The 17,276-nt window shown below is 56.1% G+C and overlaps 1 protein-coding gene across 1 annotated transcript; it reads left to right on the top strand.

Moving 5' to 3' along the window:
- The first annotated feature begins 11,633 nt into the window (after window positions 1-11,633).
- LOC104370594 (olfactory receptor 51L1) lies at window positions 11,634-12,527 on the top strand. The gene has a single exon (XM_009991239.2). It carries the CDS (start codon window positions 11,634-11,636, stop codon window positions 12,525-12,527), a length of 894 nt encoding a protein of 297 aa, XP_009989541.2.
- Window positions 12,528-17,276: the final 4,749 nt, after the last annotated feature.

Genomic DNA, 17,276 nt, shown 5'->3' with positions numbered 1-17,276 from the left:
ATGACGACCTGTCTCCAAGACAGTCTCATGCAAGTCAGTGTTTTTCCTGCCTATAGCCAAGTTGATGATTTGCCCCATCCCTCACCCTCGCTGGGGTTTTCATCTGCTCAGCACAAGAGACAAAGGCTCCTGGTAAGAGGGTCCAGCCTGTGTCTTCCTACCAGAACCTCTGCCCTGGGCTGCAAAACGAGCCCAGGGGAGCTCTGGGCTGGAGGGGACACCCCAGTGGGACAGCTCGAGCCGGGGACACGGTCGGTGCAACGCTTCCCTGGGGTGCAGAGGGGAGGAGTAACAGGGCAGGGGCTGAGGGACCCAGACAGGGTTTTCCAGCTGTGGCCAGCTGCGTGATGAGCCTCCATCGCAGCTCTGAGCACACCTGGCTGCTGGACCACGCGGGGCCATTGCAGCTCCGCTGCTCCCAGAGCAGGGCTCTGCCTTGCCTGGTGCTGCTGGGGCTGCTGCAGCATCCCCGGCCCCAGCAGCGCAGCACGAACCCGGCTATCGGCCCAAGAGGGGCTGGTTGGACCCCACCGCCCTGGCCATGCCCAGCTCCCCCTCTATCACCCCCGGGCAGCCCACGGCCGCCCTCGCCAGATAGCTCCTCGCCACCCTCGCTGCAAGCTGAGATAAAAGCCAGCGCCCGGCTGTGCGCACGATGCAGCAGCCTGTTTTCTGCCCCTGGCTTTAGCAGAAATGGGTGTGTTGTTCGTGGGGCTGGGGTCCGGCTCCGCTGCCCGGGGGTGTACGGTCAGCCGTACCGGCATGCCCCCATCCACGCGTCAGCTGCCGCCGTTTGCTTGTCACACCAGCGTGCAGCCCTGGTATCTACGGGGCAAACTGAGCTTTCCTGTAATTTTTTCTCTGAGGGCAGGTGAGAGGTGTTACAGGAGGATTTCAGGATCTCCTTCACCACTGCCCAAAGGCAGCGTCCATACCCGTGTGAAGTGTGTGCCAACACAGCCTATCAGGAGATCAGGAGCTGGCTCTCGGTCACCTAGCTCTGCCCTCTGCTCCTCTAGCAATGTGGGGGATCCCTAAATGTGTGTCCCCAGGGCCCCTGGGCCCTGCCGGAGCAGGAGCTGAGTGCAGGAGAGAGGAAGGGGTGGAAAATCAGACCCACAGGACAGATCCCTTCTGGGGTCTCCTGCCCACGCAGATGAAATAAGTGATTATAACACCCCGGGATAACACAGTGCCACGACTTACAGTGCCCTGGGTAGGAAACCTACGAGGCAAAGAGCCCTCGGGCATTGACGCAGGGGTGGGGGGGGTGTGTGTGTGGGTGTGGGTGTGGGTGTGTGTGTGTGTGTGTCCCTGCGCTCCCACGCTAAAGTCCTGCAGCGCCTGGAACACTGCCAGGGATGGGGCAGCCACAGCTCCTCTGGGCAACCTGTGCCAGTGCCTCACCACCCTCAGAGGGAAGAATTTCTTCCTTGGATCTCGCCGGCCGTTCAGCTGAGCGGTGGCTAACCCGAGAGTCCTGATCCTTGGTGGTTTGCAGTGTCCCTGCGGGCACAAACAGCTGTCCTGCTGCCTTCCCCTGGGCTTCAGCTTTTCTGCAAACGCAGCTCTGCTGGTGCAGGGCTAGAACTCCCAGTCGTCAGTTCAGGAGGGCAGAAAGCAGCCAGGGAAACCCACTGCCCAGGGCTGGACCCAGGGTGCTTTACAGGCCCAGGAAAGGAAGAGCCGCAGAGCTGAATAGGTGCTGGCACAGGTGGTCAGGATCAGCTCATAGAGCACAGAGGGTCCAGGCTCGTAGAACCATAGAACCATAGAAGGGTTTGGGTTGGAAGGGACCTCAAAGATCATCCAGTTCCAACCCCCCTGCCATGGGCAGGGACACCCTCCACTACACCAGGGTGCTCAAAGCCCCATCCAGACTGGCCTTGAACACTGCCAGGGATGGGGCAGCCACAGCTTCTCTGGGCAACCTGTGCCTCAGCACCCTCAGAGGAAAGAATTTCTTCCTTAGATCCCATTGACATCTACCCTGCGGATAGATTTGGATTAGCCCAGCAGGCTCACCGGCTGTGGGATGTGCTGGGGAGGGAAACCCCCCACAGTAGGAGGGAGCCCAGCGGTGCCAGGCAGGCAGGAGACCATCCTCAGGACCTTAGACAAGAGGTGTGAAACCTCTGCTCTGAAAACCCTGGGAGTTTTGTGTTGCTCTCTAGGCACATGTGGCTCCAAATCTCAAGAGCAGGCACCAGCCGCTTCCTTTGCTCAGCTGCTAATGGCACCCAACACTGCCTGGCTCCACCGCTTCCCCCAGCCCTTGCCCATGCATGTGCCTTGGGGAGCACTCTCACCCCTGAAAGGTACAGCTGCTCTCCTCTGCTCCCCACATCCTTCCTCACCTGTAGTCCCCAAGGGAGCCCCCGGCTCCTTGGACAAATTGAGCTGAGTCTTGCTGCAGGAAGAGCAGAGCAGCCCACTGCTCCAGGAAGATGCTGGGTTCTATGAAGTGGTGAGGTGCTGGCACAGGTTGCCCAGAGAAGCTGTGGCTGCCCCATCCCTGGAAGTGTTCAAGGCCAGGTTGGATGGGGCTTTGGGCAACCTGGTGTAGTGGAGGGTGTCCCTGCCCATGGCAGGGGGGTTGGAACTGGGTGATCTTTGAGGTCCCTTCCAACCCAAACCATTCTGTGATTCCATGTATTCAGCTGGGCAGAAGTACAGCGTGGAGAGCAGGTTCCCCTCCACACATTTAAACGCAGAGACTTTAGCCCAAGGGCAGGTGGTCTCACTTTCCCCCTAACAAGGCTCGGGCATCCTTTTTTCTAAGCAGCAGCCAAGCTCCAAGGGACCTATCCAGTCCTCCCAGCAATACGGCTGCTGCAGGCCCAGCTGGCTCTGCCTGTCATTGCTTTGCAGAAGGCTCCCTTAACCACAGACCCCCCCAAAAAAGCCCCTGGCACCAGATGGGCACTACAAGAGCCGTGTCTCAGACCTTACACTCCCGGGGCACTCGCTAATGAAAGATGTCCCTGTGAGCAAGGAGGGGTCCTATGGGACCAAGAAGGGCATTGCTGACCTCAGGCAGGGACTTTTCTCCTCCTGTTTGTGGCATTTTGGACCAGCTGGGTCAGGAACACCTTTTCTGTACGGGTTACGTTCCCCTGATGCCTTTCAAGCAGTTAGTGCTGCCAAGGGACAGAGCCAGACCTGTTTCTGGGTTGGGACTTGGTTTTAGGAAGGCAGCAAAGGAGACCTGACTCCAACCTGGCACCTGCTACTTATTCAAGTAGCACAAGTGGCTCTGAATATGGCACCTGGGGCAACCATCCAGTTCTGACCCCCTGCCATGGGCAGGGACACCCTCCACTACACCAGGTTGCTCAAAGCCCCATCCAACCTGGCCTGGAACACTGCCAGGGATGTTTTAGCTCTTTCTGCCGCATTCCTGTGGCAGGCTCTCCAATCCTCAACTGGGTGCAATGGGTTTGCACGGGCACCGGGCACCCACGGCAGGGTGCTGAGTCACGGCAGCCTCTCCCAGCCCGGCTGCAGCGCGGGGCTGCGCCGGGGCGATAACTGGGAGGGCACAAACAGGAGCCCGGCCGGCCGGAGATAAGGCAGCCCTTGGCCTTTCCCTTTATGCTGTGTCAGACTTGTGACGCTGCAGAAAATATTTCTGCTGAGGCAGCGTGGCAACCAGCTGAAAAATATTTAGCTGGTTTTTTAATTTATTTTTCTAAGCAGAACCAGGAGAAATAGGGCGGCCCCGGATGACGCGGGCGAGCGCGGCTGCTCGCCCCTGCAGCAGCGTGGTTGTCCTGACTGCCCTCCATCTGCAGGGCAGAGCCAGTGAGGCACTGGCACAGGTTGCCCAGAGAAGCTGTGGCTGCCCCATCCCTGGCAGTGTTCCAGGCCAGGTTGGATGGGGCTTTGGGCAACCTGGTGTAGTGGAGGGTGTCCCTGCCCATGGCAGGGGGGTTGGAATTGGATGGTCTGTGAGGTTCCTTCCAACCCAAACCATTCTGTGATTCCATGAGCCTATGATATTCCCAAAAGGACGGTGGGATGGGTCCTGATGACCAGCCCCTCTTCTCCATCCTACCCTCTTGCCCTGTTGCAAGTCTGTGTGTTGGTGGGGGGGTGGGGTGCGAAATGTGCCAGCTGCTTTTGAAACCTTTCCTATATCCATAGGAGAGAGCAGCTTGCCACTTTGCTTCCCTTCCCAGGGAAAGGCTCTCAGGGGGTCGGAGGGCTCCCCTGCTTCTCCCCGCGCTGGCTGGCAGGCAGAGCTCCTTGCAGGGAAACTGAGGCACCAAGCAGGGCAGCTGCACCCAAAGTGTCATGAATGCTGACGGCAGGGCAGGATGCCCCCCGGGAAAGGGGGACCTTTACTGTCCCATTCCCTGCCCCTGCACCAGGGATACGGCCAGCCCTGGTCCTCTGGCACATGCCTTGGCATGGCCTTGTTCCCTGGGATGGAGGAGGTTTGGGGTCAGTGTGGTTTAGGGCGATTCGTAGCACGAAACACCCGTGTTCGGAAGCGCGAAGCTGTCCAGGCTGAGCTCCTGCGCTCCGTGACGCACAGAACTCACCCAGCATTTCCCGTTCTCCCGGGAGCTGGTGTTTTCCAGGAGCCCCTTCCGAACAGGCACGCGGGGTTGGAGGGCACCGGTGCTGCCCTGGGAAGTGCCTTTTAGGTTATGTTTAAAACGTAGCCGGTTCACTCCGGAGGAGCAACAGACCTTTGAGCTGATGGGAATGAACGCAAACTCTCTTTTTTCCGGGCAGGGAAACTGAGGCATGGATTTAAGAAAGGGAGGGAGAAAGAAAAGCAAGGCTGGCCAAGCTGGGGCAGACCCCGCTTCTTCCCCCTGGGACCCCCTGGCTCCCCGCGAGTCCCCATGGCACCGGCCGAGGCACGCGCGTGGCTTTGCCCAGGGAACGGCGCATCGCGGCTGCGGGAGCCCGGCCTGGCACCGGATCCACACCCGCAGCCCCCGAGCCCTGCGCGGGGCCAGGGTGGGTGCGATTGGGGCTGTGGCAAACCCGCTGCCGTGGGAAGGATCCTGCTCCCTCTAGTGTCGGTGAAGCCCCACAGGGAGCCCAGGCCGAAACATCGCGGGATGGGGTGAGAGGGGAAACTGAGGCACAGCCCTGGGCACCCGGTTGTGCTGCCAGCCCCTGAGCACGGGGCAGGGGGATGCCTGGTGGTACCAGGGCTCCCTCTGCACCGTGCTCCCACCAGCGACTGCGATTTCCAGAGGAGATGCTGGGATTCGGGTGCCCCGAGCCCTTCTCCAGTTCGGATGCTGATTTTCCAGCTGGGCTGTGTTTGGTGCTGACCATTGTTAATGGGGGGGGGGGGGTGGAGTTTGCCCAACACTGCTCTCAAAATAACCACCCAGGTTCAGTTTCCCGTGTGATGAAGGGCAGAGGAGTGTGGAGCAGAGCTGGGGGGTGGTGAATAAGGTCCCCCCCACCTCCTCCAAGGCTTGATTCACCCCACTCCTTTGCAGAGGTGTTACCAGTCCCCAGCCAGAGCAGCAGCACGGCCGCTGCCCGGCGCTTCGCACTCCCGTTTGCACACCAGCACGGTGTGCCGGCGCCGCAGGGGGCACGGAGGAGCCTTGCGAGGGGCTCGCTGCTCCCTGTGCACGCAGCGCACCATCCGGATTGTGGAGGGGGCTGGAATTTTGCTCCCGAGCTGACCTTGCTGATATAAAAACAGACCCTGGGCATCAGCGTGAGGGGGGTGCACAGGGCCACTGGCTGAGAAAGGGGCGAGGACAGCATCTCCCTGCCCCATAAATGCCTTATTCTGCACTATTCTGCATGGCACGAAGCTGTGCTGCCCTGGTGAGCCCCCTCCCCAATTTAGTAAATCTCTCTGCGAGCAAACCCAGTTCTGCCTTCTCAGCAGCTGGCTGCCAGGAGGAGGGACTCACCCAGCCTCCGTCAAAAGCAGGGCATCCAGCTGCTTCACTTCCTGGCTTTCCTGGGCTGGGACCAAGGCCCTTCCCACGCCTTCTGGGTATAAGGAGGTGTGCAAGGACAGACTTTGTGGGTGGATTTCCTACTTTCACCCTTTTCCTCCTCCATGCCCATTTCATCCTTTGTTCTGACCCTATAGCAGCACTCAGGGACCTCACATACGTCTGTGTTTAATGGGAATGAGCCACGGGCACGAACATTTGAGAGGCTGGTGCTTTCTCACTGTGTGTTTGGGCACAGAGACAGCAGAGCCCTCCGGAGCTGGGCTGGGCTGGGAAGGCTCTAAGGTCACCTCCAGCTTCCTGGGTTCACAGAAACCAGCTCAGCTCTGCTGGGAAAACCCCTGTGCCAGGTTATCTCCTGGAGCAGTGGGGTTGTGCCTGCAGAGAGTTCCTCCTCCACCCCTAACCCTGCATCCCAACGGGAGGAACCGGGAGCAAGGTGCATGCCCTGGGATGAGATCCTGACTCTGTGTAGCAACCTGCTGCAGAAGTTACCAGTGCTGCAGCGAGTCTGTGGTGGGACTGGGTGGGCTCTGCTCAGCACGGGCAGAGGTTCCTCGGGGTGTGCAAAGACTCAGTGCCAGTGCCCAAGCCAGCAGTGAGCAAAATTCCCTCTTGACAGTCCATGTGGACTGCGTTTTTTGTGTGTAGCTGTGCGGAATTTGCACCCAGGCATCCGGGATGGGAACATGTTCTCTGTATCTCGGTTCATTCTGAAAATAAGGCACCTGCCACCGCTCCTGGGCCGCTGTCCCAGCAGGACCCACGCGATCGGTCTCACGGTCTCGGAGCGCCCGATCCCGGTGCTCGGCGGCAGAGCGGCTGCGGCTGCCGCCTCCAGCCCGGCTCGTTCCCCGTGGGCAGCGGGGGGCTGTGATGGCTCCAGTAACGAACCTCCAGCAAAACGACTGCACAAACGCAAACGGTTGAGGTCTTTAGGTTAACACCTCCCTAAGGCGATTCCTCCTCGCAATAAAAGTGCATTCACCGTATCCCTCTGCACCGCTTTTCGTCAGTATTTTACCGGTGGGGGAAGACAGACCCCAAAGAATATGGTAATAAATATAACTTTAGATGCCAAAATATGACCCTCTTCATCCACTCTGAGGCTCTTGAGCTACAATGTTCAGAGCTAAATATTCCATTTCTCCCCCTCACCAACAATGACCACTAAAGCATTTTGTTCTTATCGTTTCCTCTCATCAAACGAAAGCCTCCCGGGGCGTTTATTTTATTACGATGCTGTTTTCAAAACGCTTCATCGATCAGCGCACCAAGTGCGGCACTAAAATCCAGTTCCAGATTTAGGAAGATTTCCGTGAACCTTCTGCCTCTCACAAGGACCCTTCTGAGGGCTGAGAGGTCTAAACCACACCTGGACGTGCTGGTGACCTTCAGAATTAATGTTTAATTGCAACACTGCAGAGTGACCATCATCACACGGCACGGGCACAGCACGAGGTCCCTGTGGGGAAAACCCACAGGGAGCTGATGGGGATGGAGGTGGATGTGCCGGAGCATCTCTCCTAGTCCAGCCGAGCTCAGTGTGTCACCCAGGCACATGCTCGTGTCCTGGTCCTTCAGGACCATCTCACAGCGCTCATTCGAGTCCCCTTTCTCTCTGACCACTCCAGTGGCTGCACTCAGGGGGGACCACAATGTTCCACATCCCAAAGCATCCCAACGGGAGGGCTAAAAGCTGGGAGAGTTACTGCAGGAGCTTGGAGTGATCCAGGGCAGCTGGAGGGAGCTGGGATGCTCAGAGAGGCATTTTGGGGAGAGCTGGGAGGAGGCTATTGAGTCCAGGCTCACCTGTCCTCACTTGCCAGAGCAGTGCTGGGCTCCAGGCTGCACTGCTTCTAACAGAGCAAGACAAACACCCATGCCCACGTCTCCTTGGTCTTCATCCATCCTTAACCAGTGAGGCTTATGGTCTGTGTGGTCCAGGTTGGCCAACAGGACATGGTCACAGTGGTCCTGAAACAGTGGGTAAAAAAGAAGAAAGCTGGAAGGTGGAAGAAGGCAGAGATGCAGATGTGGGACCATGCAGATGTGGGACCATACAGATGTTGACCCCACAGGGACCAAAAGAGCTTGAGACAGGTGCTCCTGGAAGGCAAACTCAGCACATCTTGGAGAACTAGGACGTATGACCTGACATTGAAGACAGCATGCACTGCTGATCAGGAAGCAGTTGTCACACCATGGATGCTGCTTTTGACCGTGTCAGCACAAGTCACCTTGGAATGGCGCTGAGATGGGTGGCAGGGATCGAGCGCACACTGGCTCTTCCAATACAAGAGTTAAGAGCCTTCCAAAGAAGCGTATTCAGGACAAACATAAAGTGGTGGCTCCAGATCTTCTTGCCCTTGTGTGTTGCAGTTACCAACATTCAAATTCAAATGAACCTGTAGACCTTCCTGGGTTATTATGTCTATGTGAACCAGTCCTGGCTCAGGAATCCCCGAGAACACGAGCTGCTGAAGGCTGCGAAGGTGCTTGAGGAATTACTAAGCACACTTGCCCTGTTCCTACATTCTTGTCTCAGTGTCCACCTAAGGCCACTTTTGGGGACAGGACACAAGGCCACATAGCTCTGGTCTGCTCCAGAGACCATGGTCCTGTTCCAAGGTTTCCTTCCACATCCACAGAACTGAAGTGGGGCTGGGAACAACCTTTAAGGGACGTCTTTATCCATCACCCTGCCGCAGAGCAGGAGCTCCTCTACCCAAACCACGCCTGGCTGGACTCTCGGGGGAGGGGGAGGTCAGGAGGAGGAGGGCATCTCTGGGAGGGGTCTCCAGGGTGCATCCCCTGCCACCATCGGCAGGGACGGATGGCACAGTGCAGAGCTGCTTTGCGTGCCAGGGTGGACCTGGTGCTGTGGGGGTTAATGCATCTGCTCTGAGCGCTGAGGAGCAGAGAGCCCCTGTGCTCCCAGGCCAGCCATCTCCCACAGAGGGATTCCTCGGTGTCTTCTACAAATCCCAGCCCTGACGGTCAGGAACAGGAGCTGTTGGGAAGCTGAGGGTGGCCGTGAGCACGCAGGTGAGTGGGCTCTGCCCTGTCCTTGCAGATTGTGCTGTGACACTGGCGAGGGCACAGCTGGGTCCCCAGATGTGGACAGTGTCCGTGATGCTTGCACCCATCATCACCCTGCATCCCTCCTACGGGCCGGCTCGTTTCAGCTCCCCGGGGCGGGTGTTGGTCCGAGGAGCTGTGCTCCGTCCCCTTTCCAGAGGGGTGGCACGGAGACAGGAGACCTCTCAGAGACCCCAAACTCTCCTGTTTCCTGCTTGCAAAGGGGAATAGGCAGCCCTGCAGCCCGTCAGGGAACCGCTCTTCGAGCTAGAGCAGGGTGCAGCCCCTCTTCCACCCACGCCTGCGTGAAATCCTGGGGCGCATCTGTGGAATTTGTCATTTTTGGGAGTAGATTAAACTGTAAGAGCTAAAATGAGTCACCGCTTCGAAAAGCAACCAAAAGAATTCACCCTTCTTTTGTGCTCTTCCTGACAGGCTGTGACATGTGAGAACATAGTATGGACCTGATCTCAAACTGGGGAGGGTGTCGCGTTCTGCCAGCCCCGTCCCTGCTTGACATAGCGATGCCCCCTTGCTGCGGTGCCTGCTGCCGTGGGGAGCCTGCTGTCTGGGTGCTTGAAGGGTGGATGAGACACGGGAGTTCCCCAGTTCTCCATGCAGGCACCTGATGATCTCACACAAGAAGCAATTCGAAACGAGCTCCGGCAGTTCCTGTGCTCTCAGGGTGGAGACTGAGCTGGGAATTACAGCTGCTTTAACAGATCCTGCCAGACATTTGTGTCCAAAGATTGCTTTCTCCCGTAACTCCTTCTCCTTCCCCTCCACGCAGTGTGTGGGACAACCTCTGATAAGCTTCTCTTGAGGGCCAGAGAAGACTCTCAGATGTTAAAGTCTGCAGCTTTGTGCAAGCCCAGGTCAACCCACGGATCTTGCTCTGCCTTTGCAGGTGTCCAAGGGTGCTGCATCGGGCCATCAACCTGCACTGAGGCAGGGGAGGGCAAAGAGACACGCTGCGGGGTAGGAGCCTTATGAATTTGAGGAAAGAATGGCAATATTTCTGCCACTTTCTGAACAGATAGATAGAGTAGATATTTTGAAATGTAATGGTTTTACAGTTATGTAAGTTGTTTCAGAAGCTTTTCGAGACTTACAGGTGGATATTCCAGATAAGGAGACATAAACTTCCATAACAGATCTCACTTAGTTGTCAAAATCAGCCATTTCCAGAGCAGTTCCTTAAAAACCCTCTCATGCCCTCTTTCGTTCCCACTGCCTTCCTCCCTGCTGCTTTCCACGGGATGTCCTTCTAGGAGGGGCGCAGGCAAAGGAGTGGGGGAAACCTCCCGAGAGGATGTTAGAAAGCCACTGTGGACCACACTGAGTCCACCTGGGGCTGTGGAGACCCCAGTGACCCTCACTGATGTATGGTGAGGGTACGCTGGCTTTGCTCCCTGCAGCCCCTGCACAAGCACCCACAGGAGCGCGGGAACCCCTGTGGCAGATGATCCTTCCAAGGAAAACATGAGGACCAGATTTCTCCCATCCCTGGAAGTGTTCAAGGCCAGGTTGGATGGGGCTTTGAGCAACCTGGTGTAGAGGAGGGTGTCCCTGCCCATGGCAGGGGGTTTGCAACTAGATGGTCTTTTAGGTCCCTTCCAACCCAAACCGTTCTGTGACTCTGTGATTCTAGGATTGAGGGGTGCAGAGAAGCCTGCAAGCACCATGGGGAGAGGACTCCAGAGATTACAGTCTTGGAGTCCTGTCCCCATCCTTCCTGGCAGCTTGAGTTTAGAGAAAGAAAACTTTCCATAAAAGCAGTTCCATCTCTCCTCCCTGTATTTCTAGTGGGAGGATGTCCGGAGACATCCTGCTTTTATACGACATCCTTGTAATTTCCAGCTTACATTTATCCATGTGCAAGTCACACACGTTGTTTTGTGAGCAACCACTATCCTTCAGCTTAAGCAGATCTTGGTCTCTCCATGTGTTTGTAGGTGGCCCGTGTTTTGTTGCTCTGAGAGGGCCAGGCTCTCCTGGTCTCCATTCCGAAGAAATTTGGTTATTTCCACAGGCAGACCAGTATCTGATCCGTTATCACCTCCTCTTCTTTCACCGGAGATTCCCAGCAAAAGCCCAAGGTCAAGATCAGAGCTGGCCACAGCCCTCCCTAATTGCAATGTCATTTCTCTCTCTTGATTTGCGTTTACACAAGACGTATTTACATTTACTCACAGATGTATTTTTTTTAAATTGTCCGTTCCCCTGCTCTACCAGGCAGCCAGAACCCGGACCTGCCCGCACCGGCCACGCGACACGCGCACGTGCCTCCCACCCGAGCGTGGTTTCGGCGTCGGAGGGTCCATGCAGGGGCTGGGGAGCACGCTCGGGCCGTTTCAGCACAGCTCCTGGCAAGGTGTGCTGTAGCGCAGCTCGGCTGGTCGTGGTGATGCCTCTGACCCAAGGATGCAGACTATTTCTTACTGCCTCTGTGTGTGGTCTGTGACCCTGCTGGCTTTTGTTCCAGGGAAGCTATTTGCACATGAGATGGAGCATCCTTGTTTCATCCTGACCAGGACCAACAGCAGCCAGACCAGGACCCTATCATTGTTTTTGGGTGGCTTTCCAGCATGGGAAACCACTCGGATGTGGTCTGCTGTTCCTCTCTGCTTGATGTACCTCCTGGCACTGCTGGGGAACTCGGCTGTCCTTTCCATCATTAGGGCAGAGCGGAGCCTCCATACACCCATGTATCTCCTCCTCGCTATGCTAGCTGTGGCCGACCTGGGCTTGTCCACGTCCACATTCCCAACCATGCTGAGGATGCTGTGGCTGGAGGCCAGAGAGATCAGCTTTGGCACCTGCCTTGCCCAGATGTTCTTCATTCATTCCTTCGCGGGTATTGAATCTGCTGTCATTCTGGCAATGGCCTTCGATCGCTACGTGGCCGTCTGCCACCCCCTGCGATACTCCTCCATCCTCACCAACTCAGTGACCACCAAGGTATGTGCTGCAATCGTCGTGAGGACCACCCTTGCCCAGCTCCCTCTCCCAATCCTGCTGACCCAGGTGTGTTTCACTGGGGTCATCAAGCTCTCCCATCCCTACTGTTTGCATCCAGACATCATCAAACACGCAGGCTCCGATACGAGGATTAACAACACCTACGGCCTTTTCGTGCTGCTCTTCACGCTGGGTTTGGACTTGCTCTTTGTCCTCCTATCCTACCTACTCATCCTTAAGACCATCCTGAACATTGCAACTTGGAGGGAGCGTCTCAAGGCCCTCAACACCTGCATCTCGCATATCTGCGCCGTCCTCCTCTTTTTCATCCCTATGATCTGCCTGTCCATGATGCACCAGTTTGGCAAACACGTGTCCCCCCAGGCCTATGTTTTCACAGCCAACCTCCATTTCCTCGCCCCGCTCATCCTGAATCCTATTGTTTACAGCATGAAAACCAAACCGATCCGGAGAAGGATCCTGAGGATGTTCTGTCAAGGAGGGATCCGCAAGTCCAGGGTTGCCATTTGCCAGTAAAGCCAATACGATGGTTGCTGCCGACTGCCTTGCGCAAGGTTCAGTCCCCAAGAAGACCAGCTGGAAGAGGGGAAGGAACGTGCCAGACGCTTCTGCTGGTGTAAGGATATGTGGCAAGTAAGGCTATAAGGAATGTAAAAGGTATATGGAAGGTAAAGGATGCACAGATACCTGCAATGTAAGATCCACGGTTATCCCAAAACCCCAGGAGATAAGAGAGGCGATAACGCAGATCACAACCTTCAGGTCAGTGACCGAAGAGCAGATGGAGGAGCTGGATGGAAAGGGGTTCAGGCAGAACTGCTGAGAAGGAAGAAAATTCTCATGGGATAATGGGAAAGAGCAGATTTAGTGCAGGATATTCGATGGGGCTTGTGTAAAACTTTGTACGGGATGATTTAAGGGGCTTGTGAGAATGTGCAGAATGTATTTTGGAATGTTCAGAAGAAAGACCAAAGGCAAGGGAAAGGGGGGATCCAGGTGTATCAGGAAGGACCCAGCATGGGAAGACGGAGGGGGGCTGATAAAGGCGCTGATGGAGTGTGAACAGGTTGCTGGTCAATGCACACTCCAGACCATGTGCCTGATCACCGCAGCCCGGCCTGTCTGCTCATCAAACTCACTTCTGGCTCTTTTCTGAGTGACCTTACCGTCTGCATACGGGGACACACGCGTGGGATTTGGGGATAAACATTAAGCTGGACTAACTGATGAATGGGAGGAGACCAGAACCTGGAAAGAGCCAAGGCTGGAGCTGCAGAGTGGACAAACAGGGCCCAGGGTGTGGGCATGGATCTGGGCAGGCTTCTGGTCTGCTCCAGGGATTGAGGGACCCATGGACACAAGACTGACTGTGAACCAAGCAGGTAAAGGTCATGTCCTGTCCTGAGCAGCCATTGAGGAGGAACAGGGTCGATGGTGCTGGTCACATCTACGTGAGCACTGGTGGTGTCCGTGCGGGTGCCAGTGCAGGCATTGCTCTCTGTGACAGTCCTTTTGGCCACCTGGGACCATGCGTGGCCCCAGGGAGACCATGCTGGTCACTTGGTCTGTTGTACGTGAGGTGGAGGATGAGGGCCATCAGGAGCAGAGGGGTCTGGGTCTGGTGAGGTTCATCCTCTACAGACGCGGCTGGATTGGCCTCCCAACCAGGGGGGTGATCACAGCAGCAGCCCCCCAGGTCTGCGAGGGGAACCCTTTATGTGAAGCAATGGCTTTTGGACTCTCAGCCCGAAAGTGTTGTCTTCTTTTTAAAACAGAAGCGCTTTCCTCCCTAGGTTTTCCTTTGTTTCACCTGGAGCATTTTGCCTGGGTTAGGCCACGTCGTCAGGTTTCTTGAAATAACCGTCGTTCCTGAATTAGCACACACTAATTAGTATGCTGGAGTTTCCACAAGGCACTGCAGCACAACGCCTCCTCAGACTGGCTCATTTAGACTCAGAAGATTGAGCTCTTCCCACTTGAGCTGATGAGGCAGGGCTGGTTTTGGAGGAGCTGCTCTCTTCCAGCTGGCCCAGAGGTGCGGGCACTGCATAAACTGACCGCTCTTGGAAGGACGTTTTAGAGCAGTTTAAACACTTAAGAACCTGCAGGGATGGGGCAGCCACAACTTCCCTGGGCAACCTGTGCCAGTGCCTCAGCACCCTCAGAGGGAAGAATTTCTTCCTTAGATCCCATCAAAATCTCCCCTCTTTCAGTTTAAAGCCATCGCCCCGTGTCCTGTCACTCCACACCCTTGTCCAAAGCCTCTCTCCAGCTTTCCTGCATCCCCTTTAGGCACTGGGAGGTGCTGGAAGGTCTCCCCGGAGCCTTCTCTTCTCCAGGCTGAACAGCCCCAACTCTCTCAGCCTGTCTCCAGAGCAGAGGTGCTCCAGCCCTCCCATCATCTCCGTGGCCTCCTCTGGCCCCACTCCAGCAGCTCCATGTCCTTCTGCTGTTGGGGACCCCAGAGCTGAAGGCAGCACTGCAGGGGGGGCTCACAGAGCAGAGCAGAGGGGCAGAATCCCCTCCCTCGCCCTGCTGCCCACGCTGCTCTGGGTGCAGCCCAGGACACGGCTGGCTGGCTGGGCTGCATCCTGCTGCATATACATCCTCCGATGTATAATGAAATTACAAGCCCCAATTAAATACCCTGGAGACCAGTAATTCTGCTTCTTCCAGTGTTGAAGTTGTGGATTGTTTTGGTGAGAGCTTCAATCAGACAACCTTCACCCGAGAGCTGCTTGGCAGAGCCTTGCTTACGGGTGAGACCCGCTGCCCTCGGACCCTCTCCCTCAGGGAAGAGCCGAGCAGCGCGTCGTGGGTGGCAAAGGTTTCTACAGGCTCAAGGATAAATTCACAGGAGAGGAATCCTGTGACACCAAAACAGCCGCTCTGGCTGAGGACCCCCTGGTGCTCTGCTGCCTTGAGCAGCACCGATGCCCGTTCGCCTTGTGCTGAAACGCTGCCCCCAGGCACCGGCGCGGCTCGTTGCTTCCCTCTGCTGGGGGATGCGGGATGCGGGATGAGGGATGCTCCGGGTCCCTGCCGCCCTCAGGTCCTCATGGCCTGAGCCCACGGTGGGGAGCTCCTCATGTAAATAAGGCCGGGGGGGGAAGTATCTCCTCCTTGGAGACCATAAATGAAGGCAAATCCATGGGGTCGCACTGGTTGCCTCACGCCAGGCTTGCCCCACAGGTTCTGTGTCCCGTGTCAGGACCTTCACAGAAAGGTTGTTCCTCCTCTTTTCCTTCCTTTTCTCATTTTCCTCCTTTTCCTGAAGCAGGGAGACAGTCCAGAAGTAAAGTGTCCATGAAAGGGCCCTCACATGGTTTCCTTTTGCAGAGGAAGCCCAGCAAAGCTGCTGTCAGAGAAAGAATAAATGTGCACCGAGACCTACACAGCACACCCCCTCTGAATACAGCTGCAGCATTCAAAAGGTGCCTGTGCTTTGATATTTAGGTTGAAAACCCAAAAGCTGAAGAACATAATCCCCATGCCTGTGTTTCAGCTCTGAGCTGTAGCTCACCGCCAGCGTGGGACAGGGGAGAGGAACCCCTGAGAGCTGCTGGGCAACACCAAAACCTGATGTCTTTGGGGCTGCTCTGGGTCCTGGTCCTGCATGCAGGGTGAGAGAGAGAAATGAGGGGAGAGCAGTCCCCTACCCTGAGGCCCTGTGGGATCTATGTACCACCAACTCACCCACACGGAGAGATACCCAAGTTAGGTGTGGGACATGGGTAATTCCACCTTTACCAATATAAAATTAATTTTCAGGCATTAGAAAGCGTTCGTCTGCCTATGCCACATATATGTCGAGTGGGTCACTGAGGCCTGAGGACCTTACTTGATTAAACCCGTGAATTCTTACACTAGGATCAATCTGTGCACGGGTCGTATGCTGCAACATCTGTGCTGGGGCTGGACAGCCGTAAGGCACACACACGTCAACAGCTGGTGATAACGACTTTCTGCAAATATCCCAATTCTGGGGGCTTGAAAATCTCATCTTGAAAGGTTGATTGCCAAGGTGTCAGGTCGCAATTTTCCTGAGGAAGAAAAGGAAAAAGAAGGAAAGGAAGAAGAAAGGAAAAATAAAGTATCTGGCTGAAAAATAAAATATCTGGCTAGAGGCAATCTGTCAGGTTTTATTTCCACAACTAAATCTAGATTTAGTGCTTAATTTAAGGTACCCAAGTTTGACTTTCTTCATACTTTCATTAGTTTCCATTCTCCCACAACCCCTTTCTGCTCACTCACTTGTTGACCATTCCCATATTATTGGTTAATATTGGTTTTTCTTTTTATGGCCCCAAAGAGAGTCCTCGCAGAGCACAAGCCGACGTTGAGCATTCAGACCAGGCACGGGTAGAACGCCTGCAGCAGAGAGCAGACACGTTTGCTGCATTAATCACCCTGGTGCTGGGAGCAGCGTCGTTTGAACACCCACAGAGGCGGGCAGAGCGGGGGCTGGAGGCGGAGATCACAGCAGATCCTGTCTCATCTCCGTAGGGCTGGCTGGAGGAGGTCAGCATTGCTCACCAGTGCGTCTCCAGCCATCCCACCTCGTCCCCGTCCCGCTGCGAAGGAGATGACACGGCGCTGGGGTGGCTTTGTGCGCTCCCTCCCACGCCACGACCCGCAGAGGCGGTGGAAGGTAACCTCTCCCCACAAGGAGTTCCACTCGAAACTCCGTTAATTTTGTACACTTTTCGTCACGTTGCCCAAGCAGCACATCCCACAGCTCTGCCACTCCTGGCTGCCCATGAGCCCCACGGGGGCTCGGGGGGAGGGTATAAGCATCACCACGTCCCTGCCCCTCTCTGCAGGTGCCCCTTCAGGTGCAGGGGCAGACGTCCTCATTGCTGGCTGTCATGGGAGCAGGTGAGCTGCTGGCAGTAGCCGTCATTTGGGGCTGAGGTGCCTGATTTGAACTAGAAGGTAAAATTCTGCATTTGGGAGAAACCCCCGTGGTCTACTGCAAGCTGCAGCTTTAGGCTCTGAGATAAGAAACCCCATTTTCCAGGCAGGGTTTGTCGTGCAAATGCTGCTGCTTTGGCTCCAGGGCCTGGGAGGGTTTGCTACCTGCAGGAGAGATTCCCAGGCCCCACCTGAATCGGCATTTCGTGCAGGAGATCACAGCCTGGCTCTAAAAACCTGCCTGATGACCTCGTTCTGCCTTTCATGTGCAATTCCCGGCCAGGGGGCTGCGATGTGCGCTCGAAGAAGCAGGAGATGATCAGCGAAGGTTTCTTCTGTGCCACCACACAG

This window comes from Tauraco erythrolophus, unplaced genomic scaffold (genome assembly GCF_009769465.1).
Source record: "Tauraco erythrolophus isolate bTauEry1 unplaced genomic scaffold, bTauEry1.pri scaffold_45_arrow_ctg1, whole genome shotgun sequence".
In the NCBI taxonomy this organism is placed as follows: domain Eukaryota; kingdom Metazoa; phylum Chordata; class Aves; order Musophagiformes; family Musophagidae; genus Tauraco; species Tauraco erythrolophus.
Note: the sequence above shows the minus strand (reverse complement) of the source record. Positions and strands in the feature narration are given on the sequence as shown.